Source organism: Sus scrofa, chromosome 15, assembly GCF_054392235.1.
Source record: "Sus scrofa isolate SSC_HxYL_T2T_F1_AM1 chromosome 15, Sscrofa_HxYL_maternal_Yorkshire_Landrace_v2.0, whole genome shotgun sequence".
NCBI lineage: Eukaryota > Metazoa > Chordata > Mammalia > Artiodactyla > Suidae > Sus > Sus scrofa.
The window spans coordinates 97,981,283-97,996,656 of NC_139397.1; the positions used below are offsets into that span (position 1 = coordinate 97,981,283).

General features: G+C 38.4%; 1 protein-coding gene across 7 annotated transcripts in view; it reads right to left on the reverse strand.

The window, feature by feature from the left end:
* Window positions 1-15,374, reverse strand: part of PDE11A (phosphodiesterase 11A) — a 427,800-nt gene that overhangs the window by 271,778 nt on the left and 140,648 nt on the right. For 2 of the 7 annotated variants that reach the window (XM_084999948.1, XM_084999949.1), the window contains one exon: window positions 7,844-7,972. The exons of the other annotated variants lie outside the window; for them this stretch is intronic. In XM_084999948.1, coding sequence (XP_084856074.1) covers window positions 7,844-7,972 — 129 coding nt within the window. The remainder of the gene's footprint in view (window positions 1-7,843; window positions 7,973-15,374) is intronic. 7 annotated transcript variants of the gene reach the window in all.

Consider the following 15,374-nt stretch of genomic DNA (forward strand, 5'->3'; position numbering starts at 1 on the left):
ACTTTTCTTGCTTTGAAAAAGAAAAGGGGAGCAGCAAAAAATCTTTCTGTATCTATATTAATTTACAAAGTTAATGAAGATAATAGAAACCAAAATAAACAAACTATCACTGGAAGCATCATTTGTGCAAATTATATGTTAGACTCAGCACTAATTTTATCTTGCCTGCATATTGTATGAAGCTATTCTTAATGAATAGCCTCCAGCTAACTTCGGAAATGTCTTTTTCATTTTCTAGAGGAAAAAATACTGCTCGATTTATCACCTATATTTCTACTAAATATTTTTTTAAAATTATAAAGGAATTCAAACATTCTTTCCTTATTGATTTCATGATATTTTAGGGAAAAAAACTGAAGGAAAATATTAGTTTCACATTTTATTGTTAGAAACCCTCTTACTGCCTAAGAAGTAATTCATAGGTCTAAGAGAATCAATTTAAGGTTTCACTAAGAGCAACATTTTGATTCACCGATGTATAAGACAATATCTCCACAGTGTTTGCATTATAATTTAATGGGTACAACCCCAATAAGCAAGCAGAAAATTAAGATGCTGAAAGTGAACAATTCTAGGTTGTAAAGTATGGAAACTACAAAATAGGAGATAGAGCAGTTCTAGCTTTTGAGATGTGAGAGGTTTGAAGAATAACTTTGCTCTCAGAAATGTTCCAATGGGAGTTGATAATGTCAAAGGATTTTGTAACTATTTATTGACTTTATTTAAGTCTATAATGTTGAAGGGATAATATATTGCTCATCATTTACCTGTTTTTCTTTTCTAGAGTTTTTTTTTTTTTAACCTCCGCTCAGTCTTAAATGTAATCACATATTTTTGACGCTATGTACTTAGAAACCTTGCCCACTAGGAAGACATGAAGGTAATTTTTTCATCCACGTCTGCAAGTCCTGATCCACTTTGACCTGAACCATCAGAAAAATCTCCTCAGGGACCTTCCTGCCTTCAGTGTCCCTCCACTGCAGTTTCCCTTCCTCTCTGTCACCATTGACTCTCTAGACCTGGTCACATATTCTACTGCTTATAAGTCCTCGTCAGCCCCCCACTGCCACCAGTTCAGGGTCCTCCCAGCCCTTCACAGTCTGGCCCTTACCTATACTCCACCTTCATGTCCTGCTGGCCCTCATACAACTGACCCTGACCCACACCTGTCAAATATGAAGCCAACAGCATCTCCCTTCTTTTTAATTATTATCTTTACCAAGGACTGTCATGATAGTTAATGGAACTTTTCAGGCTAGTCATGCATTTGAAATGTTTTCTCTTTCTGGGTATTTATAATCATTTTAGAAAATTTTGCCTTAATTTATAACCTGTCACTCAGGTACTTAAGTCAAATTCAATTATTTCTTAAATACCAATCTCCAGCACTGCCTTTGTTCTGTGGAAATGTAAAGAGGATGAAAATGTGCCTCTGAGGCAAGGATATATAATGGAGAAAGGACAGCTTGTTCAATAAGTGGTGCTGGGAAAACTGGACAGCCATATGGAAAAGAATGAAATTAGAACACTCCCTCACAACATACACAAAAATAAACTCAAAATGGATTAAAGACCTAGATGTAAGACCAGACACTATAAAACTCTTAGAGGAAAACAGAGGCCAAACCCTCTCTGACATAAACGACAGCAACATCTTCTCAGATCCACCTAACAGAGTATTGACAATAAAAAGAAAAATAAACAAATGGGACCTACTCAAACTTCAAAGTGTCTGCACAGCAAAGGAAACCCTAAACAACACGAAAAGACAACCCACAGAATGGGAGAAAATCTTCGCAAATGAATCGACTGACAAGGGATTAATCTCCAAAATTTATAAACACCTTCTGAAGCTCAACAACAAAAAAAACAAACAACCCCATCAAAAAATGGGCAGAAGATCTAAACAGACAGTTCTCCAAAGAAGACATACAGATGGCCGACAAACACATGAAAAGATGTTCAGCGTCACTCATTATTAGAGAAATGCAAATCAAAACCCCTAGGAGGTACCACCTTACACTGGCCAGAATGGCCATCATCCAAAAGTCTACAAACAATAAGTGCTGTAGAGGGTGTGGAGAAAAAGGAACCCTAGTACACTGTTGGTGGGATTGTAAATTGGTGCAACCCCTGTGGAAAGCAGTAGGGAGATTCCTCAGAAAACTCAAAATAGAACTACCATTTGATGCAGCAATCCCACCCCTGGGCATCTACCCAGAGAAAACCACGACTCACAAAGACACATGTACTTCAATGTTCATGGCAGCACTATTTGCAATAGCCAAGACATGAAAACAACCTAAATGTCTATTGACAGAGGAGTGGATCAAGAAGATGTGGTACATATACACAATGAAATATTACTCAGCCATTAAGAAGAACGAAATACCAGCATTTTTAGCAACATGAATGGACCTAGAAACTATCATGCTAAGTGAAGTCAGCCATACAATGAGACACCAACATCAAATGCTTTCACTGACATGTGGAATCTGAAAAAAGGACAGACGGAATTTCTTTGCAGAACAGATGTTGACTCACAGACATTGAAGAACCTATGATCTCTGGAGGAGACAGTTTGAGGGGTGGGGAGATGTGCTTGGGCTGTGGGATGGAAATCCTGTGAAATCAGATTGTTATGATCATTATACAACTACCGATGTAATAAATTCATTTGAGTAATAAAAAAATAAAAGAAAGAAAATGTGCCTCTGAGCTGTTGAGATTATAGATGGGAATAACCCCTCATCCTCCAGGGTACCAGATTATGGGCTCATGCTGTCCAAGATGAAACTGCTCTATGGGGGCTGGGAATAAAAGCACCAAGTCACACGGCTAAGAGGAGTTCTTAAAAAACACATTTTACATATTCTAATAAGTCCTCTGTTGAAAATAAATCATATTATTGGTAAAATGGGACTATAAAATAACTCTTTCAGTATCTCAATCTTTGCATTTGTTTCTCTGTCTCTGAAAGAGAAATACCAATAATAACTGCTTTCTTAAAGTAAAGGACTATCTCAAAGCTCTGGAGTTATGTTATGATTTAAAATGCTACAATACCAAAAAAAATAAATAAAAATAAAAATGCTTCAATACCAAGTTCACTATATATATATTTTTTTTACAGTGGATTCTATTTAAACAAGTATAAGAACTTTTAGCATAGGATCCAGCAATCACACTCCTTGATATTTACCCAAATAAACCAAAAACTTATGTCCACATGAAAATCTGCACACAGATATTTATAGCAGCTTATTCATAACTGCCAAAACTTGGAAGCAACCAAGATATCCTTAAATTGGTGAATGGATAAATAAACTGCGGTACATCCAGATAATGGGATGTTATTCAGTAACAAAAGGAAATGAGCTATCAATGCACATTAGTAAGTGAAAGAAGTCAAGCTGAAAGGGCAACATATCCTACCAGTCTAACTATATGACAATCTGGAAAAGGCAAAACTATTAAGACAGTGAAAAGATTGGGAGTTGAGAGAAAGGAAAGATGAATAGGCAGAGCACTCAGAATTTTTAGGGCAGTGAAACTATTGTGTGTGATACTATGGTGGTGAACACATGCATTATACATGTGTCAAAACCCACAGAATATACACCAAGCGGGAACCCTCAAACTACAGACTCTGGGTGATAATAACATGTCAATGTTGGGTCACCGACTATAACAAATGTACCTCTGTGGTGTGGGATGCTAAGATAATGCACGTGTGGGGCCAGCGAATATATGGGAACTCCTTTTACTTTCCACCGAATTTTGCTGTGAACATTAAACTGCTCCAAAAATATAAAACTGATTAATTTTTAGGAGTTCCCGTCGTGGCGCAGTGGTTAACGAATCCGACTAGGAACCATGAGGTTGCGGGTTCGGTCCCTGCCCTTGCTCAGTGGGTTAACGATCCGGCGTTGCCGTGAGCTGTGATGTAGGTTGCAGACGCGGCTCGGGTCCCGCGTTGCTGTGGCCCTGGCGTAGGTCAGTGGCTCCAGCTCCGATTCGACCCCTAGCCTGGGAACCTCCATATGCCGAAGGAGCGGCCCAAGAAATAGCAAAAAAAAAGACAAAAAAAAAAAAAAAAAAAAAAAAAAACTGATTAATTTTTAAAAGAACATAAGATAGAGAGAATGTCATTTAATAAACCTCATCTAATGAATACCTACAAAGCTACATGACAATCACTTGACAGATGTGAAGATTTTATTTCCATGATTCTAAGAACAAAATTAGAAAATTTTGTAGAAAATTATAATGTAGGTTCAATATCTCCAGTTCCTGTGTAAGTTCTGATTCTGCTGAAACTGAAGAACTGACTTTATGCAAAATAACAGAATAGTCTAGAAACAATGTTAAATGCATGTTTTTCAATTTTATCTTTCTCAAAAAAAGTTGTGTTCCTTTAGGTCAATGTGGAGGGATGAAGAGGGAAAAAAGAAGCCTACAGCAAAAAGAAATCTTTTTTCGTTTATGAGACGTACTAGAGTTTTCAGGGAAACCTGAGTGTTGGAGATGGGGAGAGTGAGGACAAAGGTTACCCAACCGCTTTCTATAGGTTCCACCAGCCTGCACCTGGGCACTTAAGGCCACCTACTCTCTCCCTCCTCTCCCCAAGAGCAGTGAGTGCCTGCCTACAAGGTCTCAGCTTCAAACCCTGTTTTTCTTCCTCACCCTCTAAGAAGGGTGCACATTCTCTGGGGTTTGGAGACCATATCTGGAGAGAACATTCTTTAGATCACTGAGAATCTTGATTTACTGGGTAAAATGTGCTGGAACACTGATGAGAGGTCAGTAAGATCAAAACTAAATGAATAGTGTTCATTGCAGCACTATTTATAACAGCCAAGACACAGACGCAACCTAAATGTCCATTGACAGAGGAATGGATAAAGAAGATGTGGTACATATATACAAGAGAATTTTAGCCATAAAAAGAATGAAATAATGCTGTTTGTAGCAACATGGGTGAACTTAAGAGAATACCATATTAACTGAAGTAAGTCAGACAGGGTCACTCATTATATGTGGAATTTAATTTTTTAAATGATGCAAATGAACTTATTTACAAAACAAATAGACTCACAGATTTCAAAATCAAACTTATGGTTACCAAAGGGTAAATATGGGGTAGGGGAGGGGTAAATTAGGAGCCTGGGATTAACATACACACACTATTATATATAAAATAGATAACTAACAAGGACATTCTATATATACTACATGGCACAGGAAAATCTACTCAGTGTTCTGTAATAACCTATATGGGAAAAGAATCTGAAAAAAACCCAGACAGATGTATATGTATAACTGATTCACTTTGCTGTACACCTGAAACTAACACAACATTGTAAATCAACTATATTCCAATAAAATTAAAAAAAACCAACAACTAGGATTTCCCATTGTGGTGCAGTGGTTAACAAACCTGACTAGGAACCATGAGGTTGCAGCGTCAATCCCTGGCTTTGCTCAGTGGGTTAAGGATCCGGCATTGCTGTGAGCTGTGGTGTAGGTCAAAGACGTGGCTCGAGTCTGGCGTTGCTGTGGCTGTGGTGTAGGCAGGCAACTGTAGCTCTGATTCATCCCCTAGCCTGGGAACCTCCATGTGCCAGGAGTGCAACACTAAAAAAAGCAAAAACAAAAAAGAAAAACCCAAAAAACAACTAAGTGAATATTTGGTAACTCATTAACCTTGAGAAACAAAGACTACCAACTTTAAATAACCTTATCTTAAAACTGTATTTTAAAGACTACATCAGCATTGCAAAGCCTAGAGGGATGAACCTGAAACTCATCTATACAAGGACAAGCCTCTTGTTTCAGCTCCTAATTCCTGCAAGGCAGCTTCTATGGCTTTCTTTCTCTTTCTTTTCACATTTGTATGCTTGACATTTTCTTGGGTTTCTTTTACACTTAATCTCAATTAAATTACTTTAGGAGGTTGTGTGTGGGTGAATATGGGGGTGTGGGGAGGGAGAATTAATTTTGTAGTTGAATAAACTCTGTTTAGAATTTTATAAAGCTCCCCTCTCCCCAATCTCACAATTCTCAGCACAGAAATCACAGTGCATAGTGTTACTTTTCTTCCAGACTGCTTCTAAGCAGGGATCTAAAGACAGCAGTAAGATTTGTAACTAAGTAACTGCTATTTGAACAATAATCCCCATTTTGTACAAGTTATTTACTTATTAAACCAAAGTTCCAGGATAAATATGATTATAATATACTCCCTGAGAAGAAACAGGAATGAATCACCATTTACAAGTTTGAAGAATAAGAGTGGGTTGTTCACTTTGTCAGTATACGTGTATGATTTGGCAGTTAATACTTTAGATTTCTCTTTGCTCACACTGAAGCTTATTCTTTGAGGTTTAAATTAATTAATTAATTATATGCAACTGAACAGTTATCTCATATATCTTTATATATTTGTGTTGCTCATCACAAAATGAATGATTCTAAAGCTAATTCTTCTGATAAATTTGAAAAGATGGATTAGACGCAAATTTTCTCTTTAAACAAGTTCTTCAGTGCCTGCGATAGACAGCCTGTGTATGCGTGTAGAGTGATAGGCCTACATCCAAGCAGGCAGGCAAGCATGTATTAGCAAGCTGCACGATGCCCACATTGCAGGTAATCAATACCCATATCCAACACCTAGGTGAGTAGTCCATGATCTGGTATTAACCAGCTCCGGCGTGACAAAAAAATATAGTCTTGGCATGAGTCCCGGTATTTACTCTGGGAAAGCCCAGGTCAAAGGCAGAAGCAACAATCAGTGCTGAAAGTAGAATTGCTGAATAACTACGAAGCTCTGGGGCTCAGCCCTTATTCTACATGGAAATGTGATGCACAGCCAAGTAGAAAGGGTAGGAAATCTCATCCCACAAGTATTCACAGGGAAGCTACTACACAGCCATGGACTAATACAGAGCCCAGAGTCACTCTGGGGACCCTGAAAAAACCCTGATGCTGGTTTCTTCTGATTACAGTGACCTGAACCCTAAAGAAGATCCTTGAACCAACTGGGGCCTGTAGGCATTCCCAGAGGGTTGGATCTTTAACTGGGCTCTGAACCTTAACTGGAAAAACTCTAGAACTTGCACATCAGGAAAAGTCCCAGGAGCTTCTTGGTTGTCCTAGTGGTTAGGATTCTGTGCTTTCACCACAGCAGCCCAGATTCAATCCCTGGTCTGGAAACTGAGATCCCAAGTCAAGCCATGCGCACTGTGGCAAAAAAAAAAAAAAAAAGGAAGAAGAAAAAGAGTCTTGTTGTTGATCTAGGTATAAAATTTTCAAGGTAGTGCTTTTGTTTTGATGTGAATATTGATCACCCAAAATTGGCATCTTAAACTATGGCAAGTGCAAGGTTGCATTTGTTCACAGGCATGACCCACAGCAAATCGCAAGCAATACCCAAGAGACCCCATTAATCAATCCTTCCACGTACAAGGTGGGTGTTGGGGGTGGAGGTTGTGTGGGGTGGGGTGGCTGCCTCATTCCTACCAGCCTGAGGTCATGTTCCAGGATCCTGAGGGCAAGAACAACCAGAGGCAGATCTGTAAGCAGCCACTGTTCAAGGACACACCAATGGAACAACCTTGAGGTTTGGAGCCAGAAGATCTGGGTCTGAGTCCTGGCCCATAACACCCACCAGAAGTGTGACAATGAGTTAAGGCAATTAACATTGGCCAAAGGGGTAATACAGATTTCAGCCCCCCCTCCCTCTCTCTAAAGCACAGGTCCAAAAGGCCAGAATACCTAATGGGCTATCAACCTGCTTCATCTGGTGTCTCATAAAATCACTTGTCAAAATACTTTGTCTCACCTGTATATAATCTTGCTTTATTTTCTCCTGGCACTCTTTTGAGCAGTTTGGTTTCTTCTGTTGATACCCATGTATTTGTTTTAACCTACTGTCATAGGGAATCATAGAAAAAGACGGGCGGGATGTCACCTGAAAAGTTGAGGTGCATGTTTTACTAGGCAGGCTGAAGTCTGAAAAATATCAGTAAGTCTCAAAACATCATAAAGAATGCTCTTTTACTATTTTTTCCCTTGTTATCCAAGAACACAATGTCAATGTTTTTTATGACTGTTTTAATTTTGGTTGTATTTTGGCATTTGTGTGACAATGTCAGAGTCACAGTCTGTCATTTCACATTCTGCTAGTGGTATGTGGATCTATTTTTCATTTGGTTTCTAGAAAAAAACTGTCACTCTGCTTCTGTGGTTTGAGGCCATGGACAGAAAGATACCCCTGTGCCCTTAGTACAATTTAAATAAAATGTCTTATAATCACTCTTTAATCACTTCTCCACTGCTCACAGATCTCCCCTAATGTGAAAACAGGCTCAGAAGGACAGTTGCCCCATCACAGATGCTCCATCATAAGCAAGTGAATGTTTGAAAAGTGCCTTGATTCAGAAATTCATTTATTTATTCCCAGGGTTTTAAAAATCAAGGAATACTTTTATTCAATTGTTTTCCATTTTGAACATCCCTCTGATATTCCTGAGAGCTGCAATTTTCTCAACATTTGGACTTTTCAGAGGAATTGTTAGTACCTAATTACTATGTCCCTAAAATATTTGGGATGCCTCCCTTTATACATTTCCACAGAGAAAAGTTGTGAATGCCTTTACAGCACTCTAATGAAAGTGACTACACATCACAGTTTGCTGGGAGATCTGGCTTATGCTTGTCAACCCATTTCCTTGCACTTGCAGAAGTGTCCTGATTTGGATGATAAATTATACGGTCACCCTACCTCTAATGCACTCAGTTATAGACATCAACCCTGAGAGAGACATGAACAATAAACAATTAAATACAAATTTAACAACATAAAGATATATCGACAAGAGAGTGTGGCTCTTTTCCTGTGAAATCCACCTAGGAAGATGATCTGAAGTTGCTTTCTAGCTCTTCTTTTCAAAAAGCTGCAATGGGACAAGCAGTTCAACTTTGATAAGCACTTAACTTTGCCTTGAGCTCCAAGGTGAAGAGGAGATCCTGTTTACCCCAGGCAGGAAGCAGATTCACCTTTCATCCAATACCAAGGATGCTTCCAAGAACTAGAGAGAGGGACTACCAATTCTGTTTTCTGAAGAGCATCCCAACCCCCCCCCCCAAAGATATTAGCATAACCACTAGGTGCAATGAAAAAGAGAAAAGTGCATATATGAAGATAGGCAAAAATTACTAATTGTTTATTATTCACAACCTTTTCCTTCAGCTTGAGGGAAATAGGAGAGAAGGAGTTTCTAGGAGAGGTTGGAAAATTAGAGTGGAAAGGGAGAAAAAAATCATCATGATTAGAATAAAGAAGAGCTCCTAGAAGGGAAGGAAAGGTCTGAAGGAGAGAGGAGGAGTGAAGCAGAGCACAGCTGGGTTTGGAGTTGTTGAACGTGTGGGAGAGGTTACAGGACATGATGCTTAGGATGCCTCTGAAAGCAGTAACAGAAATTCAAGCTAACAGTGCCTTTAAAAAAGGGAAGATATCACACATAGAAATCTCAAAGCAAGGAGGCAGGGGTGCTTAACTGAGATTCCACAGCCTCTTCCAGGACCATCCATCTGCTCAGCTTTCTCCCTTCATGTTTCAGCAGAAGAAACTCCATTTCTTACCATGTGTGATCTTGTTACTCGGTGAAGAAAATCCTTTTCAGAAGATTCCCAGCAGACTCCCACATCTCAGTGGCCAGAACTGCATATTATGTCCATGCTTAAACTACTCCCTGGCAAGGAAAACAGGACCACCAAATGCTTAGATGAACCATAATTCACCCTCCTGGCGCTCAGGATGAGATTCCCCTCCCCTGAAATCCACAGCAATAGGTATAGGGTGGATTCCTACTAGAAAGGCAGGGGGGAATCAGGAGTGTTTGGTATGTGTTAGTGGATGAATTGCGTCCTCCCAAAATTTATATGTTCTAGTCTTACTACCCAGTACCTCAAAATAGAACCATATTTAGTCTTTAAAGAGGCAATTAACATAAAATGCGGTCATATAGTCAGGCTCTAATCCAATATGACTGGTGTCCTTAGAAGAGGAGATTGAGGACACAGACCCATAGGAAGGAAGCCCATGTGAAGGGTTAGGAAGAAGACAGCCATTTGCACACCAAGGAGAGCAACCAAGAAACAATCCCATCAAAATTTTGATCTCAGAATTCTAGTCTCCAGAACTGAAAAAATTAATTTCTGTTGTCTAAGCCATTCAGTCTATGATATTTTGCTATGGCAGCCTGGGTTGATCAGTGCACACATAACCAGAATCACCTACAAAAACAACCAGCAAGACATAAGAGCTGGCAAAGTATTTTTAAGATGTTTTGTTAATCTAGACATTGTTTATCAACAACTGCTGTCACAAAAAGAGAGAAAACCAGACATTACGTACTTCCCAATGGAAGTGTATAATATTATAACCAATAAGGCAAACTTGGCCCCCAAAAGAGAAAAATTGCACCTGTATTTGACCAAGACATTAGACCACCAATTTATAGAAACAGAGAGGACAGAGGAACATGTTTGCTACAGGGATGCAATCAGTAAAAATCCACATTGTGTGAAACTTTGTAGGACAAATGTCCTTTGACTGAAGGACTTTTGAGCATATGGGACTTTGGGTACTAATGCAGGGAGTCATGGGCAAACTGGGACAGGCTGGTCATCCTAGCCATCTCTTCATCAAACAAATCAATGGAAAAGAAGAGATGGAGAGGGAATCCATACATTAAAAATACTTAAGAACATACCATCAACCATAATATGTGCATCTGATTCTGAACAAAGTAATGAACTAGTAAAAAATGTTATGAGGCAAATCTTCTAATCTTCTAGTGTGATAACAGAATTGCTATGTTTTGTAAAACAGTGAACTCTTCTCTTTTAGAGATAGATAACTGAAATATTTACAGATAAAACTGAATAATGTTTGAAAAATTTGCTTTAGAATAACATGGGAGAAGGGGGAAGGGTAGGAGTAGGGATAAAGCAGAATAGGTCAAGAGTAGATGGTTGTGAAACTGGGTGATGGGCTTACTGTACTATTCTGTCTAATCTGCACAAGTTTGAAGTTTTCCATTATAAAAAGTTTTTTAAAGATTTTTTCCTATGTGTTAAGAATATACTCTCTATTTGACCCCTGGCCCAGGAACTTCCATAACCTAAGGGTGAAGCCAAAAATAAAAAAAAGAATATATTCTCCAACTTAATGTTTTCTTCAGACAGAGGCAGAATCATATCTGAATCACGTATTTGTTGTTGGGCTATACTTCTTCAAAGGCATCTGGGCCAAAAGACAATCCTGATTATAATGGAACTATATTTGAAAAAGTACATGAAGTGATAATTAGGACAGAATGGGGTCCTGGGAATTTATGCTATTTTATTTATTCCAGAAAAGCTTGACATAGGAAGTAAGATTTTAGCGGCTGCTTGAATAAAGGATGCAAGTCCTGTTTATAATCACTTGCCTTCCTATTAGCCTGCTGTGCTCCTATCCAATACCATTATTAATTCCATTTAGAAAATAAACATTCTGGAGTTCCCGTCGTGGCGCAGTGGTTAATGAATCCGACTAGGAACCATGAGGTTGCGGGTTCGGTCCCTGCCCTTGCTCAGTGGGTTGACGATCCGGTGTTGCCGTGAGCTGTGGTGTAGGTTGCAGACACGGCTTGGATCCTGCGTTGCTGTGGCTCTGGCATAGGCTGGTGGCTACAGATCCGATTAGACCCTAGCCTGGGAACCTCCATATGCCGCGGGAGCGGCCCAAGAAATGCCAAAAAGACAAAAAGACAAAAAAAAAAAAAAAAAAAAGAAACATTCTGATACATTAAAAATTATTTTTTAAATATGAGCAATTCTCTTTGCAAACAATTCAAGAAAGTACTCAAAAATTTATTCCTCATGGTAGTAATAAAGGTTCTGTCACATTAGTTAGAAATCACTGAATTAAAAAGAATACTGGGCAATACTTTTCAGACCTTGCACAGGTAAATCTCTAGGATGAACGCACATGGTAGCCTCTATTCTGTAGATTCTAAAAGGAATCGTCTTCCATGGCACACACAGACGTATTTCCAAGTTTGTATATCTTTTAATTAATCAAAGTCAAAGCTAGCTTAAAGTGACCATATTTTGGAACAGACCAATCTGAAAAATATGTTGGAAGGGGAGTGTGTAGTATCACTTAGCACCAGCCAAGAAGTTTAGGGCACTTAATCTGGTCCACAACTCCCAGGCTGACCTCCAGGTAACGAGAGCTCCTTTGCCACTTTTGCTGCTAATACCTGTCCAATAGCTACTCCATGCCAGATACTGTGCTAAGCGATTTGAATAGATTATTTCATTTAATCCTCAAACCATTCTTCTGATTTGAGTATCATTAACTCATCTTAACAGTCAGAAACTCTGCCTTGAAGACATCAGCAGCTTGCCCTAAACTTTCCATCTAGTAAGTGGCAGAGCTGTTTCTTCCAGATCCAGCCTCACACTTTCTTCTAGTTCTTCTATTTGAAAATTCTCCCCCTAGTTGAATTTCTACCCCATCCCACCTCCATTTTTCTTGGTGCAAGTGTTTTACAGCAGCAGGCAATTTTTCATGTGACATTCTAGGTATAGAAATTCTGATTTTTTCCAAGACACTGGGTGCTCTGAATCACATTATGATTGCATATTATGATTACCATTGATTAGGATAATTTAAAAAGCACTGTAAAACACACACATAACATTTGCCATCTGAACTATTTTTAGGTGTACAGTTCAGTACTGTTTAGTATATTCACTTTGTTACGAAACAGATCTCCAGAATTTTATCTTGCAAAACTGAAGTTCTTTACACATCAAACAACTCCTCTTTTTCTTTCCCCAGCCCCTGCAACCACTGTTCTATTTTCCTTTTCTATGAATCTGACTACTCTAGGTACCTCATATAAGTGGACTCATACAACGTTTATCTTTTTGTGACTGGCTTATGTCACTTAGCATAAGGTCTTCAAGGTTCATTCATACTGTAGCATAAGATAGGATTTCTCTCTTTTTTCAGGCTAAATAATATTCCATTGTATGTATATACTGACATTATGTTCTACTCATCTGTTAGTGGACTCGGGTTGCTTCTCTTTCTTGGCTATTATGAATAACACTACTATAACCATGGGTTTGCAATTATCTCTTCAAAACTCTGCTTTTGATTCTTTGGGATATATACCGAGAAGTGGAAAAGCTAGATCATAGAGCAGTCATATTTTCAATCATTTGAGTAATTTCTAAAATGTTTTCCATCGCAGCTGCACCATTTACAATCCTATCGACAGAGTTCCAATTTCTGCATATCTTTACTAATACTTCATCATCATCTTTTTTTTATAATAGCCATCTTTTTGGATGTCAGGTGATATCTCATGGTATTTTTTAATTTGTATTTCTCTAATGATTAGTGATGTTGAGCATTTTTTCATACGCTTATTGGTCATTTTTATATGATCTTCAGAGAAATGTCTATTCAAGTCTTTTGCCCATTTTTAATTAAGTTATTTTGTTGTTATTGAATTATAGGACTTCTTCATATATCCCAGATATTAACCCATTATTAGTTACACGACTTGCAAATATTTTCTCTCATTCTGTAGGTTGCTTTTTCATGCTGTTGTGCCCTTTGCTAAATAGAAGTTTTAGAGTTTGATGTAGTCTCATATGTCTATTTTTGCTTTTGTTGCCTATACATTTGGTATCCAAGAAATCATTTTCAAATCCAATGCCATGACAGTTTTCCCCTATGTTTTCTCCTAAGGATTTTTATAGTTTGGGGTCTTATGTTTAGATCTTTAATCCATTTTCAGTTAGTTTTGGTATATAGGGTAAGATAAGGGTCCAATCCCACTGTTTTGCATGTGGATATTCAGTTTTCCCAGCACCATTTGTGTTTCTGTTTTTGTTTTTTCACTTTTTAGGGCCACACCCGAGGCATATGGAGGTTCCCAGGCTAGGGATCTAATTGCAGCTATAGCTGCCGGCCTACACCACAGCAACACCAGATCCGAGCCATGTCTGCAGCCTACACCACAGCTCATGGCAACGCCGGATCCTTAACCCACTGAGCAAGGCCAGGGATTGAACCCACAACCTCATGGTTCCTAATCAGATTCGTCTCCACTGCGCCACAACGGGAACTCCGAGGGGCTATTTTTAAAAGGTATTCTTTACACAGTCAGAAGTTAATAATGAGTTGGCTTGAGTTATGTGTATTTAGAATATACTGTCAGATATTCTCAAGAAAATATTCAGAGTAGAAGATTTTCTTTGTTGTTTCTGAGGTTATTTGCATGATTTAGCCTACACTTTAAGGGAAAGGAGATGATACAGTAACCTAGAATAAGGCTTCTAGTTCACAAAGGATTAAAATAAACACATGAGCCCCATCTCCTCCTCACATCCTCTAGACAGAGACAAGGTGAAAGGTGTTTTACCTTAGGTCAGGAGAAGGATTAGAGGATATGGAAAATATATCCAAAAGAAAATTCTGTCACAAATGTATTACTGATGAAGTTTTTTAAAATTCTCTTCATTGTTGATCTTTATGAAAGACAGAGTGTCTAATAACTGAGGTATTCAATAGACAGATGATACACTAAGAATTCCTATTTACATGAATTTACTTTTCAAGGCTCTGCCCAAAAATTGATGGACACTGAAGTTGTTTTAAATTCCTTGCTAAAAAAAAAAAAAGAAAAAAAAAAGAAAAAGAAAATCTCCTATAAATTTGCTTAGTGACTGAGAAAAAATAAATAAATAAATAAATTCCTTGCTACGTCAAACACTGAGACAGTAAAAGTTTTATTAGATCTCTGTATTGCATAAACATAATCACCTCTCTAAATATATATCTACTTTAAAATCTTAACGTTAATTTTAAATTAAAAAGCAACATGGTATATATACAATGGAATATTAATCAACCATTAAAAATAAGGAAATCCTGGAGTTCCCACTGTGGCTCAGCAGGTTAAGAACCTGACGTAGTCTCCATGAGGATGTGGGTTCCATCCCTGGCCTTGCTCACTGGGTTAAGGATCCGGCATTGCCACAAGCTGCAGGGTAGGTCACAGATGCGGCTTGAATCTGGCATTGCTGTGGCTGTGGCATAGCCATCAGCTGCAGCTCTGATTTGACTCTAGTCTGGGAATTTCCATATGCCACAGTTTTGGCTGTAAGAAGAAGAAAAAATAGGAAATCTGCCATTTTTAGCAACAAAGATGAAACTTGAGGGCACTAAATGAATATTAGAGAACGGCAAATACTGTATGATCTCATTTATATGCAAAACCCCCACAGAAACAGAGAAAAGA